This window comes from Stylophora pistillata, chromosome 3 (genome assembly GCF_964205215.1).
Source record: "Stylophora pistillata chromosome 3, jaStyPist1.2, whole genome shotgun sequence".
Taxonomy (NCBI): domain Eukaryota; kingdom Metazoa; phylum Cnidaria; class Anthozoa; order Scleractinia; family Pocilloporidae; genus Stylophora; species Stylophora pistillata.
This window is the reverse complement of record NC_142521.1, coordinates 4122424-4139034: the sequence shown is the minus strand read 5'-3', so window position 1 is coordinate 4139034 and position 16611 is coordinate 4122424. Positions and strand designations below refer to the sequence as shown.

Below are 16611 nucleotides of genomic sequence, written 5' to 3'. Positions count from 1 at the left end.
TCACAGAGAAACTGATGACTCGCCGAATATTTTTTATTCCATTTTATTTCTAAAAAATGTTTAGCGAACAAACTCTAAGAAGTAATTACAGAGAGAAATTACAGAGAAAGGGAGCAAGATAAAACTTTGTCAGTCTTCTTCACGTCACGACTTGCACTGTCTCTTGATTTATAAATATATAAAACTAAACCTGAAAAAGAACGCGTGATGCCTGGTAAGTCAAAACGAAAAACATACCAAATTTCTCATGTACAAATTGGTGCAAGGAGTAAATTAAATAAACATTCTTAGAATTTTTAGAGGTTACAAGTCAACAATTTCTCAGAGATAAAAGGGTTAAGTTAACTTTTTCCCCTCACAATATCAAGCTGACAAGTGATGAAAATAAAGAAAAAGAAAAATCAGGGGATTACCAGATGATCTAATAACAAAATAATTCCCTGAACTAAAATCATAAGAATTGTATGGCAGACAGTAGAAAGAATGACTGACAAGATCTTGAGGTTAAAGGGTTAAGAACCGCCTCCCAGTTAGCTCAATGGATAGAGCGCTGGACTGTTGTGCGGGAGGTCGAGGGTTCGAGCCCCGGCCGGACCAACACTCAAGGTCTTAAAATAATTGAGAAGAATATGCTACCTTTCTATAACATCAAAGAAATGGTTAGATATTCTAGTCTTCTCGGATAGGGACGAATAAACGCACGAGATTACTGTGTGATGGACGTTCTCCCCTGGGGTGGGATGGGTGGGTTTATTGGAGCTTAAACTTCGTAGGGGACCCATGTCCTATTGTTTCTGCTCCAGTACTTGGTACAAATCCTTAAATAAATAAATAATAAATATATAAATAAGAACTAGCTGTCGGTTTGAACTGCATTTGTGGACAGATAAAACACTAAAAGTCCCCCATAACTACACCGTGGTTGTTTGCCTTTCATTGTACACTTTAACAGTTGTCATCTGTTGTTTCTCTGGTCCTCCATGTGGAGGATGAGGCTGGGAACTAATAACCCTCTTAACAATAAAACACCCCTCTCCTTGTATTGATTTTTCACCTCTATCATTAATTTTGATTCCACCTTTTCATAAAATGGTTTTTAATTGAATGCAGGTAAAAAGTAACATGACAGGTTAGGCCACTCACCTACTAAGCGCTTGAGGAAGACTGGCTATGACTGGTCCATAACCAGGAGAATTATCATACAATTCAAACAGCGGTGCTGCAACTAACTTGTAGTTACGAGGCACAGCAAAGTTAGCTGGAAAGAAATGAAGAGCTTTAGATTTTACCTTTTAACTCCCGCGAGTGACCAAGACAGAATTTCTCCTTACAATATCAAGTAGACAACTACTGAGAATAGAGAAAAATTTCAACAAGGGGATTATTAGTTGATCCAATATCAAATTCTCCAAACTGATATGACAAGAATTGTATGGCACACAGTTGGGAGAATTACTTATGAGATCTTGAAATGAAAGGGCTAAGGTATCCTCAATAAGAAAATTCCATGATTTTCCAGATTTCCCATGACTGCTGAGAATTTCCCACAACATGGAGACTCATAAAGAGGGTTACCAGTAGTGTGTTTTTGAAAACCTCAGTACTGAAATCTAACCTTTTAAAAGTTTAACACAACATTAAAACAATATACCTTTCTCTCCAAGTTGAACAAGAAAGAGTTTTCTTTGTTCTTTAGGCTTTGTTATGTGAGCAGGAATATATGGATACTACAGCGGGAAAAAAATGAACATTTAAGACTATTACTAATATCTTCCTGAACATGTAGCTTTTGTAATAATAATAATAATAATAATAATAATAATAATAACAATATAATAATAATAATGGTTTATTCACAGTATATCCACATAAAAAGATGTGGCTCTTCATCTTTGAAGGCCTACAATACTAATTTTTAACATTATATGTACAACAAAAATGGAAAAAAACTAAATTGTAATAAAAACTATACATGAATGTAAATATGTAGAATATAGTGCTTGGTGGTGGTGTTTGTTTCTTTGTCTTTACAAGGAAGACAAGGTGCGCACCTTTAAGAATGCCTTGCAGAGCCTGAAGTATTCTTTAAAATCTTTGCAATTCCTTATATTTACTGGTAATTCATTAAAAATCATGGCTGCTGAATGCTGAAAGGTGCCTTGTACAAATGGAACATAAAGCCTTGGAGCAACACTGGAATGAAGGTGCTTAGCGGGTTTAATGACTTGCCTGTACCTTGAGTACATTATTGTCAACCATTTTCTTTCAGAGACACTGAAGTACAAGTAGATAACGAGGAAATGGCAAGTCAAAAGACCTGTACCTATCTGGCAATTGAACATATTCAATTTCCAAAGAAACATACTATACCCAATGATTCTCCTATACTGGGTTCATTACAAATTTGATGTACCTGAGGTGCTTCAAAATTTGGTCTCCACCAGTTTCCTAATGTGTCTTCCACAACCCAGTCAACTTCAATTCCTTGTTCAGGGCGGCCTAGGATCTGATAAACAGGAAATCATCAAGAGACAAAAAGATTTATTTTACTGTATTAGGGAGCTGGTAGATCAAAGAAAAGCAAACAATGATAACAATGATCAATAATTAGAAAATTAAGTGGTCCAGGAGATTTGATAAAAAATTGCAACAATACACAATCCCAGGTATGCAAAGCATGCAAAAGACCAACAGTGACAGTTTGCACAGAAAAGCAGACTTTCTGAAGCCTGTAGGCAGGCTCTCATAAGCATTGCCATAGTAGTAGCAAAGCCTGCATGTTTCAAGCCAGAAAGGGTCTCCAAGAGGTACGCACAGGTTCTGGCACATCTCTCATGAACCTGTGGCATGTTCACTTTGCTTTGCTTCTTGATCATGAAAGGTTTGCTTCTCTCTGCAAACTGTACAAACCACATTGTGTATTTGTACAATGTACAAATGGTATTTAACTCCAACTCCATGACCATAACATCACAGTCTTAACTTTAAGTGATTAATATAGAATCAGAATTTTTACCTCAGTCATCGATCTTTTAAGTCCATCAATTTCATCTTCCCCAGCAACAAGTTCCCCACCAGGTCTGATAAAATAATAGTTGTATTTGATGTGTTAAGGAGTACATTACTCACCTTTAGCTGTATAGAAGTAAAAAAATATATTCAACAAGAAAGTAAAATGTAACTTACAATTTAAAGAATGTCGTTCCTAACTGTAAAAGAAGTACATGTGGCAATCCATGTTCATGAACAATCAGTACCCCTTCAACAGTCTTCCTCATACCAAATTTCTCATATTCCTCCCTGGATTATGGTAGAAAATGAAGCCACAAATTAAAGAACACTTAGTACTGACAGAAACAGTTCACATTTCCTTGAGCTCTTTGAGTGTACACAATCCTGAATATGTACGCTGATTTTATTCTCACCTCATTCTAGTAAATCTGGCTTGAACAGAGCTGCAAAATTATAATTAAAACTTAAATTAGTGAATATCTCCTAGACTAAACATAAAAAAAGTTGGCAGGTCTAAACAGTGGGCATGGAAAAATTACAAGAAGCTTCATGGAAAAGAGTGTTACATGTGTCAAAGAACCTATACATCTAAAATATCCTATAACTAACTATAGGCATTTGTTAGAATGGGCTAAATTGCCCACCCTAGTGAACCGTAGATTGCAAGATATAGCGACCATCATGTATAAAGTAAAATTTAAGCTAGCACCAAGCTATATACAAGATTTATTTTCAGCAAATCACACAGTGTATAACTTAAGAGTTAAATAATTTACTATTCCAAGATTTAACTCTATTAATTATGACAGGCATTCCCTTAGGTATTTGGGACCTGTGCTATGGGCTAAGCTACCTTCCCGTATTAGGATGTTGAATTCACTAGTGGGTTTTAAGAGGGCAGTTAGAGGAATGGATTTGATGGACGATGGTGGCTGTGTGGGCTGCTTGGTTTGCAGTGCATGATTCTTAGTTATATCTTAATTAGGCTCAGACTATTCCCCCCCCCCCCCCACGTCTTTGCAGTGCATGATTCTTAGTTATATCTTAGGTAGGCTCAGACTATTCCTCCCCCCCCCCCCCACGTCTTAAGGTCCCCTAGCCAAATTCTGCTGACCACTAATTTTATGCTATTTATTCGTATATTTTATGCTATTTAATCGTATATTAATACTTAGTTATTTATTGTTTTATCTAAATTATCTTGTTGTGTCCTCACTTAGTGGTTTTATTACTGCTATTTTATAATTGACACATGAATAAAGTTCATCATCATCAAAGTTCATCATACATCCAGTTTCGTGTGTTCCAACAAACAATTTGTTCTTAGGTCTGTTATCGTTACTTGCGTGCATTTATCATGATAGTCTAATACTGTAAAGGAAATGGTAAATAAAACTGATAAGAAAAGTTTTAAGGCAAAGAATAATTTAGAACCCCAAACATGACCATCCCATTACCTGTCCTTTTCATACAACGCTTCTTTGGTTCCAAACGTGTAATTCGTCAGGGGATACCTGAAAAAAATGACAACATAAACTTAACAACCAAAAGACTAAATTAATGACAGGATCATAAAATGTATATCACCTTTCAAACTTCAAGTTTAATTACCATCAGTGGAACTGACGTTACCAGATGTCAGTATGGTGGGAAACTTTACGTTCAAGTATAGATATCTCACATACCGTACTTATTCTTCTATAATTCGATCATTTTCAGTGTTGAACTTCTTTACTTTTAGATCATATAGTTCTTGTTCCCTCCATTTACTTGTCTCTCTTACTTTCCGGTAGGTAAAGTACGCTCTAGCTTGCATGGAAACACGACTACATGCATTGAAGTTATTGTTGCTGTCAATAATAGCTGCGTTTCAATCATGGCCAAACACACAAAAACAACAAAACAACCAACAAAATCTTACAGCCTAACTGTCCGTTCCCCTGTTATTCCCTGTGGTCCCGTCATGTATTTTCCAGCATTACTAGCCGCTCGACTCCTTGGCCAACCTCGTGCGTTCGCGTTGACCGCCATATTTATTTACGTTAGGCACCAGACTTCTTTCGATCATTACCCACCGGCACCAAATGCTTCAAGTAAGTAACATTTTTTTTACCCGATGCACTTTCGTGATGGCAGCTTCCTCACAAGTATTTTGGGCCAGCTTTGGTCGACCTTTTGCTGCTTCAAGAAATAATTTTTCGTTAACGTACAAAAAATTCCACTGGAAATTACGACCAATGAGTTCAGAGGCCATGGTACCCGCTGGAAGAAAAAGACTGTTTCAGAGAAAATGGTTTTGGCTTTTATTTGGTGGTGGTGCATCTCTATTGGCGATGAACGCTTACCATAACAGACTGTGGGAAGCCAGACAGCGTAGAAGACTGCGAGTTTCCTTAGAAGGGATAGGAAGATTCTTCAGGTAAGGAAAACAATTCTCTAGAGGCAGTCAAGTAATGGTGCAGCCTGACTGAATTCAGCGGTGAAGGGAGAGGGGGAGGGGACTTTCTATTTTTAATCCCAGACACCCCCCCCCCCCCCACTTAAAAGCAGAACTTCTGAATTTGTTTTTCAGCTCTGAATAATGAAATCCTAACAGTTGGTTCCTTTTCCTTACCGTTAAAGAAATACTAAAAATTCTTGAGTTGTCTGAGGAAAAATTTGAACCCCCCTATTAAAAATCTACCATCCCCTAGATGTGGGGTGAAAAAAAAAGTTGTCTCCATATGGGTAGTTAAGGATATAGTCAGTCTTTTGAATGACTCCTGCCTAATTTTCCCATCTGTCACTAGACTTTAATGTTGAAATGATCTACATAGTAAATGTAGACTATTCTAGCCTTCAACAAATAATAGTTTCTTTTTATATATATTTGCATACCCACATAGTTAAATGTTAGTTCTTAATTATTTAATTAATTATCTTGTATTTCTAAACCCATTTTAGCCCAGTCCCTATCCACGCATGTAATTTTATATATTTGTTAAATAATTGTAACCACATTGTAATTCAGATTTTCTGTGAAAATGTGAGAAATAAACTTATCTACTACTACTACTACTACTAAATTGTGCAAACTAATCAGTGAATTATAGCAGAAGAAGCCTGAAAAAAATTAAGAACCTATGATCTTGTGACCCTAACCAACTGAGGCATGATGCTACTAACTTCCAATTGAGTGGGAAAAACTACCCGAAAGACAGTAATACTTTGCAGTGTACTTGTGTGTATGTCTGCAGACTACTTTGGTAATAGGGCCACTAGTTTATTAGCATTTAGATGCTATTTCGTGCTACCCTCGCTAAATAAAGACTTTATGTACTTACTTACTTACTAATAGGTTAGAATAATCCATCTCTTATGTTAATCTGCTTTTCTTCTTGTTGATTACCGGTAGGTGTTTTTATGTTGGCATGAAAATATCATTAGACTACTGGTGGACCCTGCGGAACTTAGATCCTGTGAGTAGTACATTCTACCTTCAATTGGGAATTTTATTTGATCTATTCGTTTCATTTAAAACTATAGGAACTAAAAGGGTGACTAAATCCCTCCTGAATAATGTGGCATTTAAAACCACTCCAGAAGCATGTAATCTATGCTTCTAATTGCAAACAGTTTTATGTCTTATTTTTGACTGTTAATTAGGAGGGAGAAGAATATGCCCAAGTCATTAAAGGTTGTCACCAAAGAGCAGCAGACAGGATTGTGGTTGGAGCAATTGATAATGGAGGGATTTATGTCAAGTTAGGACAAGGTCTTGCTTGCTTTAACCATATCTTACCGCGTGAATATACAGAAACTCTGCCAGTTTTACAAGACAAGGTACAAAGAGAGGAATTCTCTAAAATTTTGTTGGGTATATCAACACAGAAATCCAGCATACTTTCTTTATTGTATTCCATTCTTTTAATTTACTTCTTTTTTTGACTACCTCTCTGTTATCTACCATAAAATCATTTTGCTCCTTTTCTTTAGGGGAATTTTTAGTGGAACAGTTTCCAACTTTATCCTCATAGATGAACTCTTCCAGGCAGGAAGTGTAGTTTCACTCCCCAGGTTTTTTTTCTGGAACCTGGTAATAATTGACAATAATCCCAAAGTCCACACTAAGTCTGTCACAAGCAGGAGTAATCGATGAATAACTCCTCTCTTTAATGCAAATTACATTTCTAAGCAGAAAGGTGATTAAATAAAAGAAAAATGTCAATTATTTGACATGTGTGATGTAACATCAAGTTTTTACTAAGTGCACTACAATCAATATACTGCAGAGAATAAAGAGAATGAATGTTGAGATCTTTTGCGAGGGCCATCAAAAGAGGAAGGACTCAGGTTAATTCTTTCTTAGATCCAATTTTCTGTTGCTTTTTTGTAGGCTCTTCGAAGGAAACACGGTGAGGTCAGTTATTCAAATTTTTGCTTTTTACTGAAGACTGTGAAATCTCTATTAGCCATTTAACCTTGTGCAGCAGCTGGTGGCCTGTGTCTCTCCAAATAATCCCATAAGCACTTGAGCTACAGCTTTCCCAGGCTATCACACTATTCCAAAGCAAGCCTTAGAGTTGACTACAATTTCACATGTGATTTGGCAAAAAGGTGATCTGGAAAACAGAATCCATCAAGCAGTTATTAATACATTACTTGCTTCTCTTGATATTGAATAACTGTTAAAAAATTTTACTTACTAGGTAGATGAGTTATTTCTTGAGGACTTTGGCAAGAAAGCTGAGGATTTATTTCTGAAATTTGATCGCAACCCCATAGCTGCTGCAAGTCTGGCACAGGTACACAGAGCAGTCACCCATGATGGAAGAGAGGTGGCTGTGAAGGTAAGTAATAATTTATTGTTATTACCACCTTACTTGCTGCTCTGTATTGTGTGCTTTGGGCATTTTGTGTTTGTTGGAAATTTTCAAACTGAGTTTTGGAAGTAATTTGGAATAGTGATTGGTTGATAAAAATAATTGTGCCCTTCTAGCCACCAGTTGGGTGCAAAACTAGTTGTAATTGCAGCTCAATCAATTGTTTTCTTAAGCCTGAGCCTGACAGCTGGCATGTTCCTCTCTTCTGCCACTCCAATTTATTTTTGCTTTCCTCATAACTGTATAATGTAGATTAGTTGTTTGTATTTGTTGAACCATGGTAAATAAATTAAAATAAAATAAAACATTTTACTGTAAGATCTTGTTGGCTGGCTCTTTGTGATATTTTTGAGTTTAGGGCACCCAGTTGGAATGCACTTTATGACAGCCTGACGTACCATCTTAGTTTTGTGCATGTTATTCATCAATAGTGTCTAGTCCGTTTTTCAAATTGTTTTTTTTTTGTTTTTGTTTGATAGATTCAGTACATTGACCTTCTGGACAGATATGATGGAGATCTGTGGACATTAAAACGTTTACTTCAAGTGATTGCATGGATGCATCCTTCTTTTGCATTTGCTTGGGTTCTAGATGTAAGTTCTGAGGGTGATCATAGAAAACGTATAACAACTTACAACTAATCACAAAACCTGTTAAACAGGTTGTGATTATTAGCCGATTCTCCCTATTTATTCATTGTATCAAAAGATGGTAAAGGCAAAAGGCAATACTGCTTAAATGCTCTGTCACGAGCGAGAGAGAAAGAAAAGTCTGATGAATCACGAGGACTCGATTCCTAGACCTTTAAATTTTTTGCGCCCTGATGCTTTACTCGGAGCTACAGAAGACTGTGTGGTGAACCCGGTCATTGTAAAACATTTCTGAACCTGAAGATATTTCCCTTTTGAATTACGCGCAGGACATGCAGGCGACTCTAAGGCAAGAGCTTGATTTTGTACACGAAGGTCACAATGGGGAAAGATGCGCAGATGAGTTGAAGCATCTCAGTTACGTTTATGTGCCCAAAATACACTGGGATCTTACTACCAAGGTAAGAGTCATCTCTAGGTAGGATAAGCAAACAATTCTTTAGGCTTATAAAGCACTCGGTGGTGGAATGTTACTTTCCGGCTAGAATGTATTTATTTTTTTCTCTGTGCAAACACGGCTTTTCGACAGATTGGGGAAAGGGTTCTCAAAGTACACTCGAAGCAGTTAGTTGCCGTCAGTTTTATAGTTTTCGTGACTTAGAAGTACGATTTTTGCCATTTAAAGCCTAGTGCTTGATGACTGTATGGGTTTGGTCAATCTATCTTCGTTTGTTGGAGAGAAACGTGAAATTTTATGCAACTTATGCAACTAATGCAAACAGATCTTCCGATGGGATTAACGAAGCTGATAAGTTTTGATAAAAATGGCGGTCAACACCAAGGGACTGTTTCTCGAATCTGGTTCTTGAACTGGTCCCTTGACATGCAGTCTGGTCTACGTGTCGAGTCCATTCTAAAGAAATGCACTGCGTTACGGAGGTCTAGAGTACAAGACCAAACTAGTTAAGGAGTATGTGTCGCCCTGAAAATAGTTCGACGTTACAGATTTTTTGGATGAGGACAATATTAACCCATGACTTTCGTCCCACGTATCTTCACTTCAATAGTCAGCAGAGAACTTGAAAGGGCCACTCTCTCCTCGCGAAAATTAGAACACGAGGCTCCGTTGTTGCAACCTGGATTTCAAGGTGTAAGGTTATAAGCTATTTTGAAAAGATAAATTATTGCAATCTCAGAATCCCCATTATTGCCTTTCAGCGTGTGCTGACCGCAGAGTATGTAGATGCTTGTAAAGTGGATGATGTAGAAGATCTAAGACGCAGAGGACTGGATGTGGCTGATGTAAGTTTACAATACCATGCACCTTTGCGCTATTGGATATTGTTAGTCGAACGACGTCACACTTTCGTTGTGTGGAGTTATGTAACACTTTTACAAGCTACGATGAATATATGAAGTTCATATATTTTGAACTGCGGTTATAGATACGTATGATACACGATCCTCGCAGTAGAGAGCGCTATTTATGCAATAGCGAAAATCAGACCTGAAAAAAATCAACTTAACGGCCTGCTCCCAGTTGGCTTGTTAGCTCAATTGGTAGAGCGCAGCACTAGTATCGCAGAGGTCAGTGGTTCGAATCCCGTTCAGGCCTGATTTTTTTCAGGTCTGATTTTCGCTATCGCATAAATAGCGCTCTATACTGCGAGGATCGTGCATCATACGTACTTTTACAAGCTATAAGTCACAGACTACAGGGACGGAAACTTTTGTGACAAAAATCGTAAAAGGCTCAAAGCCGTTTTTACAGGACTTTTTGGAAAAGAAAGGTAAGTCCTGGTCATCTTAAGTCGTGGGTCGTGGGATTGCAGCCTATCCCAATACCAAGAACATTTACTCGGAATCTGAGTTTTAGGATGTCATCAGTTGTGTGGTTTGTGATAGATGGAAGTGACAAACCCTCGAGTTTTACTGTCTCATTCACGTTTCTTAGGTTGACGAGAAAATGATCAAAGCATTTGGCGAGCAGTTGTTTCGTAGCGGTTTCATTCACGGCGATCCTCATCCCGCCAATGGTAAGTAGTTAAGTGATTTGAGTCCATTAATATCGCATAAAGGGGGTAAGTTTCTAACCAAACTGTGCTGCTGCGTCCATGGGGGTAACAAGGTAATTTGGTAATATCAACTAAGTTGAAATTGTAAATTGGCCAGCGTAAAGAGTTAAAAAGCTGACGTTTCGAGCGTTAGCCCTTCGCTCTGACGAAGGGCTATTTGGTAAATAGTTGACATTACCAAATTATCTATATCGCGGGCTCATTCCTCTCGAAGCTTTTCTCAGTTTCTCTGTCATGAAGTGACGTGGGGTGTCCCTGAGATTCCTGGATGGGATGATAGAGTCCCTCTCCTCCCCTTCCCCCTTCCCCCCTCCCCCTCCCCCTCCCCTCCCCCTCCCCCTCCCCCTTTTCCCTCCCCCTCCCCCTCCCCCTTTTCCCTCCCCCTCCCCCTCCCCCTTTTCCCTCCCCTTTTTCCCTCCCCCTCCCCCTCCCCCCTCTTCCATGACAAGTCAAGTTTTCCTAACAGTTTCCGGGTATTCATTTCCACTCGTGAGCAGAGAGAGGCGCTGTGACAGCAAGGTGTACTGCCTTAGAACTCAACAAAATAACCCGTTCAAGGCACAAATTTAGACCTTTGGCAATTATCTTCCGGCCATTTTCAGAAGGTACGCTCTTTTGTCCCCACATATACTTTATGGATAATCCCTATCCTGGTTGCCTGCCCCCTTTCCCTGGATAGCATATGAACCCCGAAGCAAAATTGTTAAAGAATGGGCCACTCAGTGAAGCAAAGAGTGAAGAAAACCTGTTCGAGCGGAATATATCAAAGGCTGTAGTCCTCGATGAAAACTTGCAATCTTATTAGTTATCTGCAGCATTGTTCGATATTGATCACGGATCTTGCAGAAGCTGTTTAAGTATTACTCAATGTATCTTAAAAAAAAATCGATTGATAACTAATTCCTGTGTTTGTTTCCGTAAAAGTTCTCGTCAGAAAAGGCAAAGATGGGAAAGCTGAAATAGTCATCATTGACCACGGGCTTTACGAAACTCTCCAGCATAAGTAATTATTTTGTTTGTATTTGGTGTTTGTTGAAAAGGTGTGTAGCTTGAAGACAAGCAGTCTTTTTCGAGCGGGGAGGAAACGAACTACTTAAGGGCGGCGACTGCTGAAAGAGCTTTAAGGAGAATTTCCATTCGGAAATGTTTTAAAATGCTAGTCAATTGTAGAATACTAACGCACTCTGGTCTCCGTTTCTAATACTGTTAGAGGAAGAAACAGTGTGAGTGCCCTGTGTCTTGCGAAAGATTACAATTCTAACCCATCCAATAGTCCTGAAAAGTTGTTCCAGAGGCCAAAAATGCTGAACTTATGATTCGAAACTAAATTAATTGACACGTAACATCCGCGTGGCCAATTTTGTAGGATAATTTTGAACTAAAATTTGAACTTTAAAATTAAAATTGCAGCTCGCTGCAGCACCCTCTTCCCCCATTCAATGCTGAACTGAGAAAATCACAAAATAAAGAATTGCCCCTTTGTGAAGGGGAAGACGGGATAAAACTGAAGATGGCGGGGATGAGATTGGCACGCTTTTTCTTTCTTTTCTGTTTTTTTTTTTTTCGATCTCGATAATTGTCAATAATTTTGTATCGGATTGTAGCCCCCTTTGCAGACTTTTAAATTAATGATAATAAACTAGAGAAAAAAATCAATGCAGCCCTCAATTGAGTGGGTGTCTTTCCAATTTTATTCTATCGGCTCAATGCATTTATCATAGAAAGTAGTCGAATATGACTGTTTTTTTATTTCTTCTTTTAGAGACAGAGTAGCCTTGTGTCAACTGTGGAAGTCCATCATACTCAATGATCAGAAGAAGATGCAGTATTTTAGTAAACAACTCGGAGTTGACGGTAAGTGTACACGTCCCACTTTAATTTTCCAAGGTATTATTTTCTCCGAAATGGATATTAAGCTGTGAATGTTTTCCGCGGGTGAAATCTCTCAGAATGAAGGTAAGAAGAGTGTTTTTTTAAGTATTAGTAGGTGTATGTTCATTTTTAATGTCGTTTTATCTTCCAGATTACGAGAATTTTTGTCAGATTCTTCTCCAACGCCCGTTCGCGTGGGGAAGCGCTGGAATGCTGTTCACTTCAAGAGTGACTGAAGAGGATTTGACAATCATGACAAAACTCGCTCAAGGACACTTCGAAAAAGTGATAATCATTCTTAAACAGCTTCCACGGAGCATGCTGCTAGTGTTCAGGTGTGGATACACTTCGAAATAATTTATTTTTGCTGAATTTTTTTTTCTTTGCACGTTTTCCTGTTAATGGCACCATTCTTTAGCAAGGCCGAATTCCCCCAATTTCGTTGTCGATTTTCTGATGTATGTTTACCTTAGCAAACTGTCATAATTTAAAGATTTTCTTAAATTCAACAGCCCAAAAACCAAATCCCAAAATCGTTGCGCAGCTTTTTTGGTCGTGGACGCTGGACAGGGAAAGTTATCGGAGCCCTTTGTTAGAATCGAACCCCCACCCCCTCCCTCCTCTTTGATAATCGGTAGGATGTGTTATAGATTCGAACTTTGTCCTATAGAACTACATTCTATCTCCTTCCCTACCCCTCCTCCCCTCTTCCTCCCTACCCCCTCCTCCCCTCTTCTTTCCTACCCCTCCTACCCCTCCTTCCCCTTTCCTCCCTACCCCCTCCTCCCTTACCCATCCCCCAACCTACCACTGATGCAAAATGTTTCCTTCGTATCTCATCTTGAGCGTCCTTTTTTATTATTTTTTTAGGAACTTGAACACAGTTCGACACATAAATCAGGAACTGGGAGAGCCTGTGGATAGATTTGTTCTCATGGCCAGATGGTTTGTGAAAAAATATTTGTATTTCTCGGTATTCTTCCCGTTTCGTTATTCCGGTTTTTCCCATCGAAAATATCGAGATACTTTGAGGTTCTTTGAATGACCAGTTGACTTTTAAGTATTAATATATATTACTTAGCGAACCTGTCGAATGTTGAAGGTTTCAAAATTTTCCACGGTAGCACTTGCTTGAGACATCATTTTTCTGACTTTATCTTGCAGCGCCATTGCAGGAATTCACAGCCATATAAAGCACGGTAGCCTATGGTCAAAAGTGAAGACAATCTTTGAATCGTACGTCCTCGATGTGAGAATAAGGTAATTCTGTTTTCCAAATAAGCGGGAAGTTCTTCGCAGTGCTATCGCCTAATGTAACATTTCTTGGCGTTCTCATTTTCTCCGTGTCATTTGTTATGGCTCGCAGAACGAATTATTATTGCATGTGGGGCGCACCAGTTCCGAACGATATTTCTACATTCCTTGTCCTTTAAATGTTCCGGCCAACTTCCGGTTCTCTTTTACGACACTACTTCCGATTATAGTACCTCCGCTTATTGGATGATACTGCTTGATCACATTCGACCATATGGTTGACGACTGGAATCTGATCGTCTTTTTAAACGCGATTGCAATCTTCACACAACTTGCATGGTGTTATCAATCCCCTCTTCCTTGATAAAACGTTATATTTACTTATTAATCTATTGAATTTTTTAATTCAGTTATCTGGTGTCTTGAATTCGGTCATACTCAGAAAATCGTTCCTAAACGGAGCCGTGTTAATTAGTAACGTTTTGACCCTTAAGAGTGACTAGCATCTAATTTCTCCTTACAATATCAACCCTAAATCACACATTAAGGTCAGGAGAATAAAGGAAGTGATCAACAACGAAAGGAGCTCTTGATTGTTAAACAAATTCTCCATGTTTGCACCTTAGAAAATGTATGTAGGACAGTATAGAGAATATACATACTGATATGAGGGTGTTAAGAGTTAAACAAAGGGGAATCGTTTGAGCCCGTCACTAACATATTTCTTGTTGTCACTAGGGCCATGAGTTTCAGGGCGTGGATGGTTGAAACCTACCTCCAGATTCTTCAGTACCTGGGGCGTGCACCAAAAGATATGGACAAACTCACGTCTAAATTAAAAACCTTAAACGAGTTGGACGCCATAGCCGCAGAGCGAGCCAATAAGGCGGTCACGGTTTCTTGATTTCGATCCCCATCGCATCTAAATTGTGAATAACATTAACCTTTTGTGTATCAAATATTTTTAAACAAAAATAAGTAAATAAACCTGTAGTGATAACGCACTTTAAGGTATCTGCTTTTAGCCTGAAAAGCAATGATCTCAAGCGATCTAACTGTCTATCCTTTGGCTTGCGGAGGGTGGTGGCGCAGAATGTATTAACTATAGATCTATTTCCGTTTACAAGATAGTTTGGTTTTATCGACTGAGTTGATGGTGTAAATGGCCACCCTAAAGAGTTTCTAAGGCCGACGTTTCGAGCGTACGCCCCTCGTCATTCGTTCCAGAGGGGGGGCTAGAACTTGTTGCCTGACGAGAACAATCAACGGCTGCAATTAATTGCACCGTAGCATTTGGGACTTAATGTATTACCAATGATCTATTTGTATTGATGGTCACATGATTTCGAGAATAGTTTAGAATACATAAAAACGAGTAATTTTTTAAGAACAAGACTGCACGATCCTATGATAAGACGGGTGGAATTTGCAGTCTTTGAAAAGTTTTAACTGCGCTTGCTTATTCCAACTTGCACGAGGATGATCCCGCTCATCGCTGGCAGCCACGCAGGCAGCCACGCTCGCAGCCACGCTGGCAGCCACGCTGGCAGCCACGCTGGCAGCCACGCAGCCAAATCAAACAAACTTTCTAAATGTTTTTCAGCTGCAGCAGAGTTCAAAGTCAAGCTAAGGGGTTTGTTACCTTCAATCGCTTTAAAGTACCTCTCTTCTGTACTATAAAGGGGGTTTTTCCTTGTATGATATGGATGACATCATCAGAAACTAAACATTTTGACTCGGCAGCTGTTCGCCGTCCACGTTACACCACTAAGTAGCTAGGAAAGTAGGAAAGTAGGATCTGATAAAAGGACACCTGACATGCGATATCCTTAAAAAGCTGGCTTTCTTATGACTTTTCTAACTGCAAGAAAGGTCTACCTAGTTATATTATAGTTATAATGAGAGTCCTACTTGCCTATGATTTTTTTTCTGTCCATTGATTTGTTTTACTTGCTACAGTCCGCATTTTTACACTACAGGAGAGTCCTTATGATTACTGAACAGCGCAATATGTTCATCAATAATAGTGCAAGGTATTTACTAAAGATAAAGGTGAGAAGATGCGCGAAAGCATTTTAGAATCATTCACATTGCATTACCATTTCAGTGTACGCTTAAACTTGAAATATTTGTTTCTAAAAGCGTTCTTTAGACAAAAGATCGGATCAAAATTGTTTTGGGTTTCGTTATAGAAATCTAGATAAGGAACTAAAATTAGCAACTGGGTATACTCTTCTGAAACAATGAAGAGACGAAAGAAAAATTTCAAGAATTACAGCTTGTTATAATCGTAACGGTGGACAATTTACCATTTCAACTTTGTTGATATATTGAAATTATTTCGTTACCCCAACCGACCCAGCCAGAAACAGTTCCTTTAGAAACTATTAGCCTTTATTCTGTTTGCTGAACAGAATAAAGCTCTAGCACTAGTATCGCAGAGGTTGAAATTAAGGGGGTGGGAACTGGAAAATAGTGAGTTGTCATGGGAACAGAACTTTTATAGCCGCAGGTGTGTTTCCGGTAGAACTGTTAGCCTGCCAAATTTCAATGGTCTGCACTGCAAATTGGCCAAGATATATAGCTCTATATCCATCTCATTTGCACATTATACACATTTTTCAGACTTAAACATCTCCGGAACTAATGCAGATATTTAAAAACGATAAACAGCATTTTTATGCTTTCATGGAATTCTATGTGATACACCTAAAGTATACTTCAATTAAAATCCAGCGGAGTGTTTTTGAAAAAGTTTGCAAGTCTAACTCTTAAAGAATGCCGCAAGTATTAATACGGAACAATCACACTGTTAGGAAAAGACTCAAATAAATTGTTCGGTAAACATTCAACGGTAGTCGAATAATGAGTTGTTGGAAAATCTTTTGAATCACCGTAGGTATTGTGTAAGACACTTTCAGTGGACACGTAAGAAGTTGTAGAATT

At 38.5% G+C, this 16611-nt stretch overlaps 2 protein-coding genes across 2 annotated transcripts; one reads left to right on the top strand and one right to left on the bottom strand.

Moving 5' to 3' along the window:
* Positions 1-27: 27 nt before the first annotated feature.
* On the bottom strand, positions 28-5083 carry LOC111339773 (cleavage and polyadenylation specificity factor subunit 5). The gene is made up of 9 exons (XM_088755576.1): positions 4934-5083; positions 4470-4526; positions 3426-3455; positions 3187-3300; positions 3017-3080; positions 2414-2506; positions 1652-1727; positions 1144-1258; positions 28-190 (listed from the first exon to the last, which is right to left on the bottom strand). The coding sequence occupies exons 1-9, from the start codon at positions 5041-5043 to the stop codon at positions 169-171; spliced, it is 681 nt and encodes a 226-aa protein (XP_088611702.1). The 5' UTR covers positions 5044-5083; the 3' UTR covers positions 28-168.
* A 13-nt stretch (positions 5084-5096) lies between these two features.
* Positions 5097-15959, top strand: LOC111339783 (putative aarF domain-containing protein kinase 5). Its single transcript, XM_088755569.1, has 15 exons — positions 5097-5431; positions 6407-6470; positions 6658-6834; positions 7388-7411; positions 7701-7841; positions 8354-8467; positions 8794-8925; positions 9683-9766; positions 10419-10500; positions 11464-11542; positions 12302-12393; positions 12563-12746; positions 13282-13356; positions 13576-13671; positions 14404-15959. Exons 1-15 carry the CDS (start codon positions 5097-5099, stop codon positions 14567-14569), a joined length of 1845 nt encoding a protein of 614 aa, XP_088611695.1. The 3' UTR covers positions 14570-15959.
* The last annotated feature ends 652 nt before the right edge of the window (positions 15960-16611 follow it).

Coding starts and splice junctions, on each gene's coding strand:
- LOC111339773 (XM_088755576.1), bottom strand. CDS start 5,043: ATGGCGGTCAACGCGAACGCACGAGGTTGGCCAAGGAGTCGAGCGGCT. Junction 3,301..3,425: donor GCCAGATTTACTAGAATGAG/GTGAGAATAAAA, acceptor ACCATAATCCAG/GGAGGAATATGAGAAATTTG. Junction 1,259..1,651: donor TGTTCAACTTGGAGAGAAAG/GTATATTGTTTT, acceptor ATTTCTTTCCAG/CTAACTTTGCTGTGCCTCGT.
- LOC111339783 (XM_088755569.1), top strand. CDS start 5,097: ATGCTTCAAGTAAGTAACATTTTTTTTACCCGATGCACTTTCGTGATG. Junction 8,926..9,682: donor ACTGGGATCTTACTACCAAG/GTAAGAGTCATC, acceptor ATTGCCTTTCAG/CGTGTGCTGACCGCAGAGTA. Junction 12,394..12,562: donor TAAACAACTCGGAGTTGACG/GTAAGTGTACAC, acceptor TTTATCTTCCAG/ATTACGAGAATTTTTGTCAG.